The 14879-nt window shown below is 42.9% G+C and overlaps 1 protein-coding gene across 2 annotated transcripts; it reads right to left on the bottom strand.

Moving 5' to 3' along the window:
- Window positions 1-1277: 1277 nt before the first annotated feature.
- LOC117075714 (UPF0577 protein KIAA1324-like) lies at window positions 1278-13515 on the bottom strand. Of its 2 annotated transcripts, none has more exons than XR_004434091.1 (4): window positions 13301-13515; window positions 12617-12782; window positions 6233-6303; window positions 1278-1419 (listed from the first exon to the last, which is right to left on the bottom strand). XR_004434091.1 is itself a non-coding variant. In XM_033198307.1 (4 exons), the coding sequence occupies exons 2-4, from the start codon at window positions 12752-12754 to the stop codon at window positions 1397-1399; spliced, it is 228 nt and encodes a 75-aa protein (XP_033054198.1). In that variant the 5' UTR covers window positions 12755-12782; window positions 13301-13515; the 3' UTR covers window positions 1278-1396. The 2 variants fall into 2 exon arrangements, 1 of the variants encoding a protein (XP_033054198.1); XM_033198307.1 differs by having other exon boundaries at window positions 6233-6299.
- Window positions 13516-14879: the final 1364 nt, after the last annotated feature.

Genomic DNA, 14879 nt, shown 5'->3' with positions numbered 1-14879 from the left:
CCGGGTTTACGCCATTCTCCTGCCTCAGCTTCCCGAATAGCTGGGACGACAGGCACCTGCCACCTCGCCTGGCTAGTTTTTTGTATTTTTTAGTAGACATGGAGTTTCACCATGTTAGCCAGGATGATCTCGATCTCCTAACCTCGTGATCCGCCTGTGTCGGCCTCCCAAAGTGCTGGGATTACAGGCTTGAGCCACCGCGCCCGGCAAGAACTGAGATTTATTTCACACACAGATATATACAGTCTTGCTCTACAAATCCATCGGCATTTTTCCTTGGTGGTGCTTGAGAATAGTTCTGGCCACTCCTATTGTTCCCATACATCGCAGAAACGTTAGTACTGCCACTCTCTTATGAGAACTTTCCTTTAATCTGCAGTTTCTGATTTTCTTGATTGAACCAATTTAGCACTCTATTGATGTGCTGCATTTAACTGTTCTCTAGGAAGATTATAAATTTATTAGGAGTAAGAGATTTGTCTGAAGCATATTTTTGTATTCTGTATTGCAGGTGTTTCAAACTGTGGTCTTACTTCTTTGAGGCGAGTGCTTTAGCAGTAGGGCCAGGCAGGCTCAGGCCCCCAATCCGAGCCCTTCAAGCACAGCAACTTTGCTGGTTTATGTTCTTGCTATATGTTAAGGGTTTCGAGAAAGGGTTCAGTGACTCAAAAACTCAAAAATTACTCCTGTTGCCCAGTGCACTAAATATTTACTGTATTACAGTAAGTTGAAGTTTCTTGCCTTTGTGTACCAAAAGGTAGAAAATGGAGCTATATAAACCAAACACAGTTCCTTTCCTTTTTCTATTCTTCCTACCCTTGACTCTCCCACTCCATCTGTCTCCATCTCTGCTGTCTAATAAATACTCAAATATAGGATATAACAAGAATGGGTGGGGACATTTCCCAGCAGCAGAAATGAAAGGATGTCACAATGCTGTGTGCAGCAGAGTGTGAACACTTGCTGTCTAGGAATAAAATTAAGACAAAACAGGCCAGGCGCGGTGGCTCAAGCCTGTAATCCTAGCACTTTGGGAGGCCGAGACGGGCAGATCACGAGGTCAGGAGATCGAGACCATCCTGGCTAAAGCGGTGAAACCCCATCTCTACTAAAAAATACAAAAAAACTAGCTGGGCGAGGTGGCGGGCGCCTGTAGTCCCAGCTACTCGGGAGCCTGAGGCAGGAGAATGGCATAAACCCGGGAGGCGGAGCTTGTAGTGAGCTGAGATCCGGCCACTGCACTCCAGCCTGGGTGACAGAGCGAGACTCCGTCTCAAAAAAAAAAAAAAAAAAGACAAAACAGCAGAGATCCTAACTTAGAAAAGGACTCTAACTTACAGCTAAAGCGTCTGCAGTAAGGTCATCGAAATTCAACACATTCTCTGGGACAGACTCATCATCTTCCACTGGCTCTTTTTTCTTCAGGAAGGAAAAAACTCAACACAAATCAATAAAAGAAAATCTCTGGCATTGTTTTATAAAGTAAACACCAAATTAATGTATTATGTAAATGAATCGCAGAACTTCCTACATATAAAAGATACAACATGTAGGAAAAAAATTAGGACACTGGAAACCAGAAGTCAACGTGTTAAGCCCCTATGCTGCCACTTAATAGCTTTTTGATCCTAAAATCAGTTAATCTGTCTGGGTCAGAGAATTAACATCCTGAAGAATATGAGAAGAATGTCACTCCCTGTGCCTAAGTCCTCATAGGAATCAGAAGAGAATTGATTTGAAATGCTCATGAGCTACAAGCACGGGAGAAGCAGCGCAGTGCTCAGGAGCAAGCCCTGGGGCAGACACACCTGCGTGTGGATTCTTTTTTTTTGTTTTTTTTGACGGCGTCTCACTCTGTCGCCCAGGCTGGAGTGCAGTTTGCGTGCTCTCGGCTTATTGCAACCTCCACCTCCCAGTTTCAAGTGATTCTCCTGCCTCAGCCTCCCAAGTAGCTGGGATTACAGTAGTGCGCCACCACATCTGGCTAATTTTGGTTTTGTTTTGTTTTGTTTTGTATTTTTAATAGAGACAGGGTTTCACTATGTTGGACAGGGTGATCTCAAACTCCTGGTCTCAAGTGATCTCCCACTTTGACCTCCCAAAGTACTAGGATTACAGGCATGAGCCACTGCACCCACCCCAAGTGTAGATTCTTATCCACCTGCTAACAACAATCCCAGCATTGAGGCTAAGGGGGAAAGATGGATGGAGCGATGACATATCAGACAGCCAAGGAAAACAAACAAACAAAAAGTCACAGGATGTGGAACAAAGTTTAGAACAATCAATGCAATTTGACACAATGGCAGGGGTGTAACCAGGGCTGGATTTCGTTCTCTCTAGTTTCTCTTCTCGTCCTTCTGTGTGATAATTCTGCTAAATCATCACTTGTAATCCTTGCACAAAACCAGGTGAATTTAAGAAGATCACTTAAAGAGTTAAATTCTTCTTAAATTAAAAAGAGTTGGCAGGGCACTGTGGCTCATGCCTGTAATCCCAGCACTTTGGGAGGCTGAGGCGGGTAGATCATGAGGTCAGGAGTTCAAGACCTGCCTGGCCAACATGGTGAAACCCCGTCTCTACTAAAAATACAAAATTAGGCAGGCGTGGTAGCAGACGCCTGTAATCCCAACTACTCGGGAGGCTGAGGCAGAAGAATCACTTGAACTCGGGGGGCGGAGGTTGCCGTGAGCCAAGATCACACCACTGCACTCCAGCCTGGGTGACAGAGTGAGACTCCATCTCAAAAAAAAAAAAAAAAAAAAGAGTTGGCTGGGCGCAGTGGCTCACGCCTGTAATCCCAGCACTTTGGGAGACCGAGGCGGGCGGCTCACGAGGTTAGGAGATCGAGACCATCTGGCTAACATGGTGAAATCCTGTCTCTACCAAAAACACACACAAAAAAATTAGCCGGGCATTGTGGCAGACACCTGTAGTCCCAGCTACTCGACAGGAGAATAGAGTGAACCCGAGAGGTGGAGGTTGCAGTGAGTCGAGATCGCACCACTGCACTCCAGCCTGGGCAACAGATCGAGACTCCATCTCAAAAAAAAAAAAAAAAAAAGAGTTAAAGAAAGTTAGTCAAAGGCCATTATAATAAGATATATGAGACTTCAACAAAACTTGCATAAGAATATTTAGCATCTGCTTTGTAAGTATAAATAAAACAAAGTATAATCAGGTACAATGGCTTGCAACTGTAATCCCAGCTACATGGTAGGCTGAAGTGGGAGGATCATTTTAACCCAAGAGTTCAAGACCAGCCTGGGCAGCAGAGTGACATCTCATACCTAAATATCTAAATATATATATTTTAAATTAGCCAGGCATAGTGGAGTACACCTGTACTCTCAGCTACTTGGGAGGATGAGGCAGGGGGATTGCTTGAGCCCAGGAATTACAGGCTGTGGTGAGTTATGCTTGTGCCACTATACTGCAGCCTGGGTGACTTTAAAAAATTAGCCAGGCACAGTGACATCTGTCTATAGTCCTAATTACTTAAGAGGCTGAGGTGGGAGGACTGCTTGAGCCAAGGAGTTGGAGATTGCAGTGATCTATGATCATACCACTGCACTGTAGCCTGGGCAACAGAGCAAGACACTGTCTCAAAAAAAGAAGAAAGAAAGAACAAAAGGACTAAATCTCCTAAATGTAAAGCATAGAAATCCTTTAGGTTCATTACACATTCTCATACGATCAAAATGCTAACCATAACTCCACTCACACCCTTCAGTGACTCAGAGCAAAATCATCTTAAAAAGCTAGAAAAGTGAGGCCAGGCGCGGTGGCTCAAGCCTGTAATCCCAGCACTTTGGGAGGCCGAGACGGGTGGATCACAAGGTCAGGAGATCGAGACCATCCTGGCTAACATGGTGAAACCCCGTCTCTATTAAAAAATACAAAAAAGTAGCTGGGCGAGGTGGCGGGCGCCTGTAGTCCCAGCTACTCGGGAGGCTGAGGCAAGAGAATGGCATAAACCTGGGAGGCAGAGCTTGCAGTGAGCTGAGATCCGGCCACTGCACTCCAGCCTGGGCGACAGAGCGAGACTCCGTCTCAAAAAAAAAAAAAAAAAAAAAAAAAGCTGGAAAAATCTGGCCAGGTGCAATATAGGGAGACTCCATCTCTACGAAAAAAAAAAAAAAATTAGCCAAGTGTGGTGGCATGCTACTAGGGAGGCTGAGGCAGGAGGACTGCTTGGGCCCAGGAGGTTGAGGCTGCAGTGAGCCATGATTGTGCCACTGCACTCCATCCTGGGCAACAAAACGATACTTTGTCTCAAAAAAAAGAAAAAAAGTTGGAAAAATCTGAAACTATCAGAATGAGTTTTGATAATAGAGGTAGGGAAAAAATGGACTAAATCTCAAGATTTTTGCAATGGCATCATTGGCAGGGTGATATGTTAGCAAGATAGTTACCAGGCTCCCTTGCTATTTGATAGTCCCCCAGGGCAGCAAATTCAAGTTCAGAGCTCAAGGTTTGACTCTGCAACTAAGTTAGAGTATGATTTTAAGCAAGCTCTTTAATTTCCTAAGCCGATTCCCTTACCCATTAAAGAGGGCTGACAAATGTACTCTCTGCACTCCAGCTTTGCAGTAAGGATCAAAACCAAAAGGAGATGTCTGTGAAAGTATCTGAATGTTTTCGAGTGCTCTACAAATTAAAGCACTATCATTACCATTTCAATGGCAGCGGGAGTGAACACTGCCTGCATGGCTAGCAACAAAATCAGATCTAGGAATGTTATTGTAAATGACAACACTCACAATCCCATCTTCTTGCTACAAAAAAGTACCCAGCTGGCACTGACTGCACATAGGTCCCAAAGAACACCCAGGGAGGAGTATGCATGGGAATTAACATAAGCATGGGGTCTCTAGCATGCAAATGACTAAGTCCCACAGAAAGAAACTGGATGATTATCAATACCACTTTCCACAGCTACAAGTGTTACACGCTGAAAGTGTAACAAAATTTTGTCAAAGAGAAAGATGCCGACTGTCATGAAGCCAAGTGTAAGGTGCTAGAATCCCAAGGTCATCATTTTATGCTCTTTACTGGTGTGGTTCCAAAGTTCTATAATGTTTTTTGTTGTTGTTGTTTAGTTTTGAGGTTTACAACTTAAAAAGTATCTAGATTGTAAAGTGCATTTAATTAATTCATTATTATTATTATTATTTTTGGAGACAGGGTTTCACTGCAAACTCAGGCTGGAGTTCAGTAGCGCAATCTGGGCTAACTGCAACTTTTACCTCTTGGCTTCAAGTGATCCTCCCACCTCAGCCTCCTCAGTAGCTGGAACTACAGGCGCCAGCCGCCAAGCCTGGCTAATTGTTTTGTTTTATTTTATTTTTGTAGAGACGGGGTTTCACCATGTTGTGCAGACTGGTCTTAAACTCCTAAGCTCAAGCAATTTGCCCACCTCGGCCTCCCAAAGTGCTGGGACTACAGGCGTGAGCTACTGTACCTAGCTATAATATGTAATGTAATATGATTAAGGGGCTAAACAGGTATTTTTGAAGAAAGGTTAAAAACATGAACTATTCTGGATACCAAAGCAAAAGCTGAGCTGAAACGTGATATTTTTCAGGCATAGGAAGGATTTTTTTTGGATGAAGATCAGTAACATTACTTGCCATTCATTATAACCCACAATTGCTGAAAAACTACATGTTCTTGACACTGTGCCAAATTTTCTACATTTGAAAGAAATTTAGTTCCATGCATAACCATTGCTTGGCATTTAAATTTTTTAAAAAAGTTCTAACAATTCCATTCTATAGGTTTTAGCATTGTCATTTTATAGATGAGAAAACTGAGGCTCAGACATTAACTTGCCTAAAAGTCACATAATGTAGCAAGATTTGAACTCTGAATCTGTACTGTTTTCATTATGGAGCACAACTACACTGAGACGACAAATCTGAAATCTGCCATAAAAAAAGATGACTGATGGAATTTATATTTCTAATGTAAGAACAGAATAGACAACAAACGGCTAGACAACAAAGAATCTTACCTGAACACAGAAGATGGACTTGTGGTAAAGTATATGAAAGTGCCTCCAAGTTCCCTGCCTCCCTATCTTTTCAAAATAATACGTTCCCCTTCAGTAAGAAATTGAACATCTTGTAGACTTAAACACTGAGTTAGAACTTCTGTGAACATTAGCTAAGAGCAAGATCAAATATCTCCGCTCAAGCTCTCACGGCTGTTTGTTACTCAGTTTTCTTACCTTCATTTTCTCTCCGATTGTTTTGCTGCATAGATTCTTCAGCTTGTTCAAGTTGTCTGCCCGAAATCTACCTAGGAATAAAGAATCCAAGAATATACCAAAGAAATGCCCATAACTAAGATACCCCCTTCTCCTGATCTTGACTTAGTACTGATCTCAGGTTAAGGTCTAAATGCTGGCAGAGCTGAAGGATCTGCCTCATGAAGTTATAAACTCTTAGAGCTTTATTTATTTATTTATTATTTTTTGGAGATGGCGTCTTGCTCTGGTTGCCCAAGCTGGAGTGTAGTGGTGCAATCTCGGCTCACTGCAACTTCCGCCTCCCAAGTTCAAGCAATTCTCCTGCCACAACCTCCCGAATAGCTGGGATTATAGGTGCCTGCCACCACGCCCGGCTAATTTTTGTGTTTTTAGAAGAGACGGGGTTTTACTACAGTGGTCAGGCTGGTCTCAAACTCCTGACCTCGGCCTCCCAAAGTGCTGGGATTACAGGCATGAGCCACTGTGCCCGGCCTAATCTTACAGCTTTAGAGCCCCAATGTAGTTGGCATACAATGGTGTCCCCAGCATTTGGTGACAAGGAAAAGACCATTCTGAGGTTAAAATTAAAAAGTATCATAACATGTATGACACCACTATAGAGTGACACATCTGAAAAACTTGGAAGACACTCAAATAACTAACCTCCCCAATTATCTTAAAACTCATTTAAGGAAACAAGGTGCTATGCACAGGACTCTATAAAGAGTGCAGTCATGATTGCTACCTCTCCATGCTAGAAATGGCTAAAGTTACCCTTTTACTTTGATACAACGCTCCTCTGGCAGCCTTGAGAGTAATTTAGTCTCTTATAATTTGGTTTCCTTTGGGGGAAGACAGTGCACTAACTAGTCAATATATTGGCCCAAATTAATATATTGATATCATGGATCATCGGTCTAACTCTGATTGGTAAAATTTGGACCTCTTGAATCTAAACGTTAGGGGCAATATGATAAAATTCAAGCACAAGCTTTCTAGTTGTTGTTGAGACAGGGTCTCACTCTGTCACCCAGTACAGTGGCATGACCTCAGCTTACTGTAATCTCTGCCTCCTGGACTCAAGTGATCCTCCCACCTCAGTCTCCCGGGCAGCTAGGACTACAGGTGTGCACCACCACAGCCAGCTAATTTTTTTAATTTTTATTTTTGTAGAGATGGAGTTTTGCTGTGTTGCCCAGGCTGATCACAAATTCTTGGGCTCAAGCGATCCACCCATTTTGGCCTCCCAAAGTGTGAGCCATGGCATCCAGCCAAACTCAAGCTTTTAAGAGGCAAAATTGATGACTAGAAATGAGATAGCACCTATAGAGCCATTCTTTAAGGTTTTACCAAGGAGCTTTCCTCTTTGATATCTCTTTAACAAAACTTGATGCAAAATGATATCACTATTTCCTCATTCACTTATTCACATTGATAAAACTGTAGAGATGGATAATAGATTAGTGGTTGCTAGGGGTGAAATGGAGGGCAAAGGGAGTAGACTACAAAGAGACAGCAAGAACGATCTTTGTGGTGATGAAACAGTTCTGTATCTTGAGCATGGCAGTGGTTACGCAAATTTACACATGGTAAGATTGCACAGAACTACACACACACGTGTATAAAACTGGCAAAATCTCAATAAGGTTTGTGGATCGTAGCAATGTCAATTTCTTGGTTTTAATATTGTACTAGAGTTATATAAGATGTTATCATTGGGGAAAACAGGACCTTTCTACTATTTTTCCAACTTCCTGTAAATCTATAATCATTCTGAGATTCCTTCCTATTTGCAAGGCACCAGGGTAGGTATTGGGAGCATAGAAGAAAATAAGGCCAGGTGTGGTGACTCATGCCTGTAGTTCCAGCACTTTGGGAGGCTGAAGTGGATGGTTCGCTTGAGCCCAGGAATTCGAGACCAGCCTGGGCAATGTGGCAAAACCCTGTCTCTACAACAACAACAACAACAAAAAAACAAAAATTAGCTGAGCATGGTGGCGTGTGCCTGTGGTCCCAGCTACTTGGGAGGCTGAGGTGAGAGGATCACTTGATTCCAGGAGGCAGAGGCTGCAGTGAGTGGAGATCGTTCCACTGCACTCCAGCCTGGGTGACAGAATAAGACTCTATCACAAAAGAGAAAAAGAAAAGAAACAAAAAGAAAATAAAACAAAACTGAATATTGCAACAATGCTGAATGTTTCAATCACTGAATATAGCATATCCCTTCATTTTTTTTTTTTTTTTTTTTTTTTTTTTTTTTGAGACGGAGTCTTGCTCTGTCGCCCAGGCTGGAGTGCAGTGGCCGGATCTCAGCTCACTGCAAGCTCCGCCTCCTGGGTTCACGCTATTCTCCTGCCTCAGCCTCCGGAGTAGCTGGGACTACAGGCGCCCGCCACCTCGCCCGGCTAGTTTTTTTGTATTTTTTAGTAGAGACGGGGTTTCACCGTGTTAGCCAGGATGGTCTCGATCTCCTGACCTCGTGATCCGCCCGTCTCGGCCTCCCAAAGTGCTGGGATTACAGGCTTGAGCCACCGCGCCCGGCCGCCTTCATTATTTTTAATTTCTCTCAGCAATGTTTTATAGTTTTCAGTGTATGAGTCTTAAATGTTATTTATTAGGTATATCTCTATGTACGTGGTGCTTCTAAACTGTTGCTTGTTTATAGAAGTACCTTTGATTCTGTGTATTGTATCCAGTGATTTTGTTAGTTATTTAATTTTAATAGTTCAGATTCTGCATACACAATCAAGTGATCTGCAAATAATGACAGTTTCTTCCATTCCAATCTTTTATTTCTGTTTCTTGCCTTATTCATACTGCCTGGAACCTTTGGCATGATGTTGATTAGAAGAGGTGATAACAGACATACTTGTCTTGTTCCTAACCTCAAGGGGAAAGCATTCAATATTTCATCATTAAGAAAAATGTGGCCGGACGCAGTGGCTCACACTTGTAACACCAGCACTTTGGGAGGCCAAGGTGGGCAGATCACAAGATCAAGAGATCGAGACCATCCTGGCCAACATGGTGAAAACCCCATTTCTACTAAAAATATAAAAATTAGCTGGGCGTGGTGGCATGTACCTGTAGTCCCAGCTACTCAGGAGGCTAAGGCAGGAAAATCGCTTGAACCTGGGAGGCAGAGGTTGCAGTGAGCTGAGGTCGCGCCACTGCATTCCAGCCAGGCAACAGAATGAGACTGTTTCAAGAAAAGAGAAGAGAAGAGAAGAGACAAGACAAGACAAGGGCTTTTCTGTATCTACTATCAGATTAAGGAAGCTCCCTTCTATTCTCAGTTTATTGCATTTTTATCATGAGCAATTGACTCTCCACATTAAAAAAAATTTTGATCTATCTCACATAATACACCAAAATTAATATTAAATAAATCTTATATCTAAACGTAAAAGGTAAAGAAATAAAATGTCTACAAAAAAAAAAAAAACTGGAAAATCTCTTCTGGAGGTTAAGATATAACATGATTTTCAAAACAGAATACAAATTCTGTGATTTACCTATTGTGTTTTGGAAAAATTAGGAACTTCTATTCATCACAAGACTGAAAGAACGAAAAGGCAAGCCACACAGTGGGAGAGGAGATCTGTGGTATCTGTATCTCACAGGTATTCTTCTATCCACTCTATATAAATAATTCCTACAAACCACTAAGCAAAGGACAAATAAAAATTGGTCAAAAGGCTTGAACAGGCACTTCTCAAAATAGGCTATCCAAATGCCATCAACTTACGAAAAAGCGCTCAATATCTTTAGTCACCAAAAAAATGCAAATTGAAATAACACGGAGATACCACTATATATCTACCAGAATGGCTAAATTAAAAGGACTGCCAACGTCAAGTATTGGCAAGTATGCCAAGCAACTGGAACTCTTAGATATTGCTGGTGGGAATATCAATCATTACAACCACTTTGGAAAACTACTTGGTATTATCTGCTAAATCTAAACATGTGCCCACCCTATGATCCAGCAATTCTACTCCTTGGTATATACCCAACAGAAATGAGTGTTTATGTCTACCAAAAGACACACATAAGAATGTACACACATTCTTATCACAAAATGTAAGTATTTGAGGTGATGGATATGTTAATTAGCTTGCTTTTATTATTCCACATTGTATTCATAAATGATAACATTACATTGTACCCTATAAATATATACAACTATAATTTGTTAGCTGACAAACATTTTTTTTTTTTTTTTGAGACGGAGTCTGGCTCTGTCGCCCAGGCTGGAGTGCTGTGGCCGGATCTCAGCTCACTGCAAGCTCCGCCTCCCAGGTTTATGCCATTCTCCTGCCTCAGCCTCCCGAGTAGCTGGGACTACAGGCGCCCGCCACCTCACCCGGCTAGTTTTTTGTATTTTTTAGTAGAGACGGGGTTTCACCATATTAGCCAGGATGGTCTCGATCTCCTGACCTCGTGATCCGCCCATCTCGGCCTCCCAAAGTGCTGGGATTACAGGCTTGAGCCACCGCGCCCGGCAACAAACATTTTTTTTTAAAAGAGTCTCTAGAAGCTTATTCATAATGCCCTCAACTGGTAACAACCCAGTTTATCCAAATGTCATGAAGTAAATAAGCCAATAGAATTGATTGGCATATTTACATAATGGAGTATTATATAGCAATGAAAAGAACCAACTACTGCTACATGTTAGTAACATGGATGAATCCTACAGACATAATCTTGAAAGAAAGAAACCATGCCGGGTGCGGTGGCTCACGCCTGTAATCCCAGCACTTCGGGAGGCCGAGGCGGGTGGATCACAAGGTTAGGAGATCAAGACCATCCTGGCTAACATGGTGAAACCCCGCCTCTACTAAAATACAAAAAAAATTAGCTGGGTGTGGTGGTGGGCACCTGTAGTCCCAGCTACTCGGGAGGCTGAGGCAGGAGAATGGTGTGAGCCCGGAAGGTGGAGGTTGCAGTGAGCCAAGATCGTACCACTCCAGTGCGGGTGACTGAGCAAGACTCTCTCAAAAAAAAAAAAAAAAAAGGAAGCCACATACAAAAGTATATACTATACCAGTCCATTTACATGAAGTTCAAAATCAGGCAAAGTAATTTATGGTGATAGAGGTAAGAATACTATTATTTTTGGAGGAGGGGCTGACTGGGAGGTGGCATAAGGCAACCTGCTGTAAATGTCTTATATTTTGATCTGGGTGTTACATTGGTGTATAGATTTAGAAAACTCATCAACCTGTATACTAAGATTTGTGTACTTTACTGTTTATATGTCAATACAAATAAGTTTCCGAAGGGTATATATAGGAATAGTATAAATGCTGTAAGAGATTTGTAAGATAATATAAGGAGAGCACGCCACAAATGAGGTGGCACTACGAGAGTAGCTGAGTGGCAAAGAGGGCTGATGGAAGTGGGAGCGGCACACCCTGATAAGGAACGTGCCAGGAAGAGGCAACAGTCACAGAAGTGTGAGAGTCTAGGAGTAGCAATAACAAGCTAGAGCAAAGAGCAGGGGGATCTGTGTTGGAAGTATAGACGGCGAGGCCAGGAAGGCATGGGGGACTTTGTAAACTATATTCAGAAATTTCGATTTTTATGTTTTAAGGCTGTACTGTCCAGTATAGTAGCTTTCAATACCATGTGACTATTAGCATTTGAAATTTGAAATAAGCACCTGAACAGAGTGGTGCTTTAAGTGTGAAACACACTTTGGAGTTTGAGAACTTGTTCCAAAAAAAAACCAACAGTAAAATATCTCAGTAGTTTCAGTAATTTATTTATTTTTTTCAGATGAAGTCTCACTTTGTCCCGCAGGCTGGAGTGCAATGGCACGATCTCGGCTCACTGCAACCTCTGCCTCCTGAGTTGAAGCAATTCTCCTGCCTCAGCCTCCCGAGTAGCTGGGAATACAGGCGCCCACCACCACACCTGGCTAATTTGTGTGTGTGTGTGTGTGTTTTTGTTTTGTTTTTGGAGACACAGTTTTGCTCTGTCACCCAGGTTGGAGTGCAGTGGCGTGCTCTCGGCTCACTGCAAGCTCTGCCTCCCGGGTTCACGCCATTCTCCTGCCTCAGCCTCCCGAGTAGTTGGCACTACAGGTGCCCGCCACCATACCCAGCTAACTATTTTTGTATTTTTAGTAGAGACGGAGTTTCACCATGTGGGTCAGGCTCATCTCAAACTCCTGACCTCAGGTAATACACCTGCTTCAGCCACCCAAAGGGCCGGGATTACAGGCGTAAGCCACCGTGCCAGGCTAGTTTCAGTAATTTAAAAACACTGATTATATGTTGAAAATACAATTTTGGGGCTGGGCGTGGTGGTTCACCTCGCCCAGGCTGACCTCAGTGTACTGGCCAGGCCCCCTACCTTGGAGGTAAATGATTTGATCTTCCCAAAGAGTAACTTCTTGCTGGTAAAGATGAGGTCATCTTCCACATCCTCGCCTTCCATGATGGCACAGCTGTCAGCTGCTGGCAGGTCACAGTCCTTGAGGGTAGCATTCATCACCAGCTTGGAGTACTTGTACTCTAGTCTATAAAACAGGAGGATGGGAAAGACAAGATCCCAAAACGTGGGAATAAGGGGAAAAGAGGTAGCGAGGTTGGGCTACAAACAGGTCCTATTCCCATGCCATGGGTAAGGAGACTGAAGCATGGTAAAATGGTGTCAGGGCTGTGGGACTAGAAGGAATCTGGGTTCCCAGTTCAGTGATCTTTGTTCCTTAAGCCTGTTTCTGTGATCTCAAAGTTTAATAGAAATATCAAAATCTTAATGTCATTCTCTGTATTGTTAAGAATAACAAATTAAGGATACTCTTTGCTTTTGAGAATTTAACATCCATTTATAGACTGCTACGTGGTACCATCCCTGTTCAGGAGTCAGGATAACCAAACCATGCACTGGATAAGTGGTTCAACAAGTCTCTGGCCAGAGTCACAGAGTCTGCAGCCAATTCCAGAGAAAAACCCCATTAATTTACACTTTCAGATATTCTCCCTGATCAATAATCCAACCCTGTCCATCCCCAAACTCCAATACCGCGTCATGTACTTTTGATTCTTTTTCCAAAAGTAGCAAGTCAAGACGGTGAGCAGGACGGCAGTACAGGTGCCTGCAGAGATGCCCACTTTCAGCCAGAAATCTATGGTTTTGCAGATGGCGACTCTCTGCTCAGGCAGAGAAATGCCACCAGAGCATAGCTTGGGTTCTCGCCACACGTAAGTAGTCTTCTGTTGGGGAGAAAAACAAGGAACTCAGATCTCTCATTCCCTTATGAGCTCGGATCGTCATAATCCTTGCTTGAGATATTCTATATTACAAAGTAAAGCAGCTTCTTCAATTTGGAGTTGTAAGGAGGGAACCCTAGAACTGCTGGCCATCATGTTCCTTTGCCACTCTGAGAAGAATAAAACCAAAATTAGGATAAAAGACAGAGAGACAGAGTCTTGCTTCTCAAGTACTTAGATCCAGTCAACCCTAAATTCAGCTCCATCCCTTCTTTTCCATGTTTCGGTTAGGTAAGCCAATAACTTCCTTGTTTATGCCATTAATAGTTTTGAGTTAAGTTGTATCACTTGCAACCTAAAATAGTCTTAATGCAAAGCCCCACTCAGTCTGGGCAACACAGTGAAATAGCTTCTCTAGCCAGGCATGCCTGTAGTCCCAGCTACTGGGGAGGCTGAGGTGGGAGGGTTATTTGAGCGCAGGAGGTCAAGGCAGTGAGCCGTGATTGTGCCACTGCACTCCAGCCTGGGTGACAGAGTAAGCAGTTTACTGCAGCCTTGACCTCCCAGGCTCAAGCGATTCTCCCACCTCACCCTCCTGAGTAGCTGGGAACACAAACGGACACCACTGTGCCTGGCTCTTTTTTTTTTTTTTTTACAGAGATGGGGTCTTGTCATCTTGCCCAGGGCGGTCTCCAACTCCTGGGCTCAACCGATCCTCCCGCCTCAGCCTCCCAAGTAGCTGAGACTACAGGCATGCCACCATGCCTGGCTAATTTTTTTGCATTTTTTGTAGAGACAGGGTTTCAATATGTTGGCCAGGCTGGTCTTGAACTCCTGACCTCAAGCAATCCACCCGCCTTGGCCTCCCAAAGTGTTGGGATTACAGGTCTGAGGCATTGTGCCTGGCCTTGATTTTTAGCAGAGATGGGGTCTCTCTATGTTGCCCAGACTGGTCTCCAACTCCTGGGCTGAAGAGATCCTCCTGCCTAGGCCTCCCAAAGTGCTGGGATTACAGGCATGGGCCACGGTGCCCAGCCCTGCTTTTTTAAATGAAAAGATTCACCCTGATATGCACTGAAATAAAAAAAATTTTCAACTAGACTAAGCAGCAAGAATTATCATATTACCAGTAATGGGCATAATATTCTAGGAGAAAAAAAGTCATAAATCAGTCAGATTCCAGGATTAACCTGTTTAATTGTTCATATTTTATTCCTGTATCAGTAGATTAAGAAAGTAAAACTTTCCCAAGCACTGATTTATAGATCATGTTTATAAATGACACACAAAAAGTTAAGTTTCATAAACAATAACATTCAGTGATCTACTTAAATCCAATTGTAATCCTTACGTTAAGCTAAGGGCAATAATAATTTAATACAATAGACTAAATATACACAATA

The sequence above is a fragment of the Trachypithecus francoisi genome, unplaced genomic scaffold (assembly GCF_009764315.1).
Source record: "Trachypithecus francoisi isolate TF-2019V2 unplaced genomic scaffold, Tfra_2.0 Lachesis_group5, whole genome shotgun sequence".
Classification (NCBI taxonomy): Eukaryota; Metazoa; Chordata; class Mammalia; order Primates; family Cercopithecidae; genus Trachypithecus; species Trachypithecus francoisi.
This window is presented reverse-complemented; position numbering and strand designations above follow the sequence as displayed.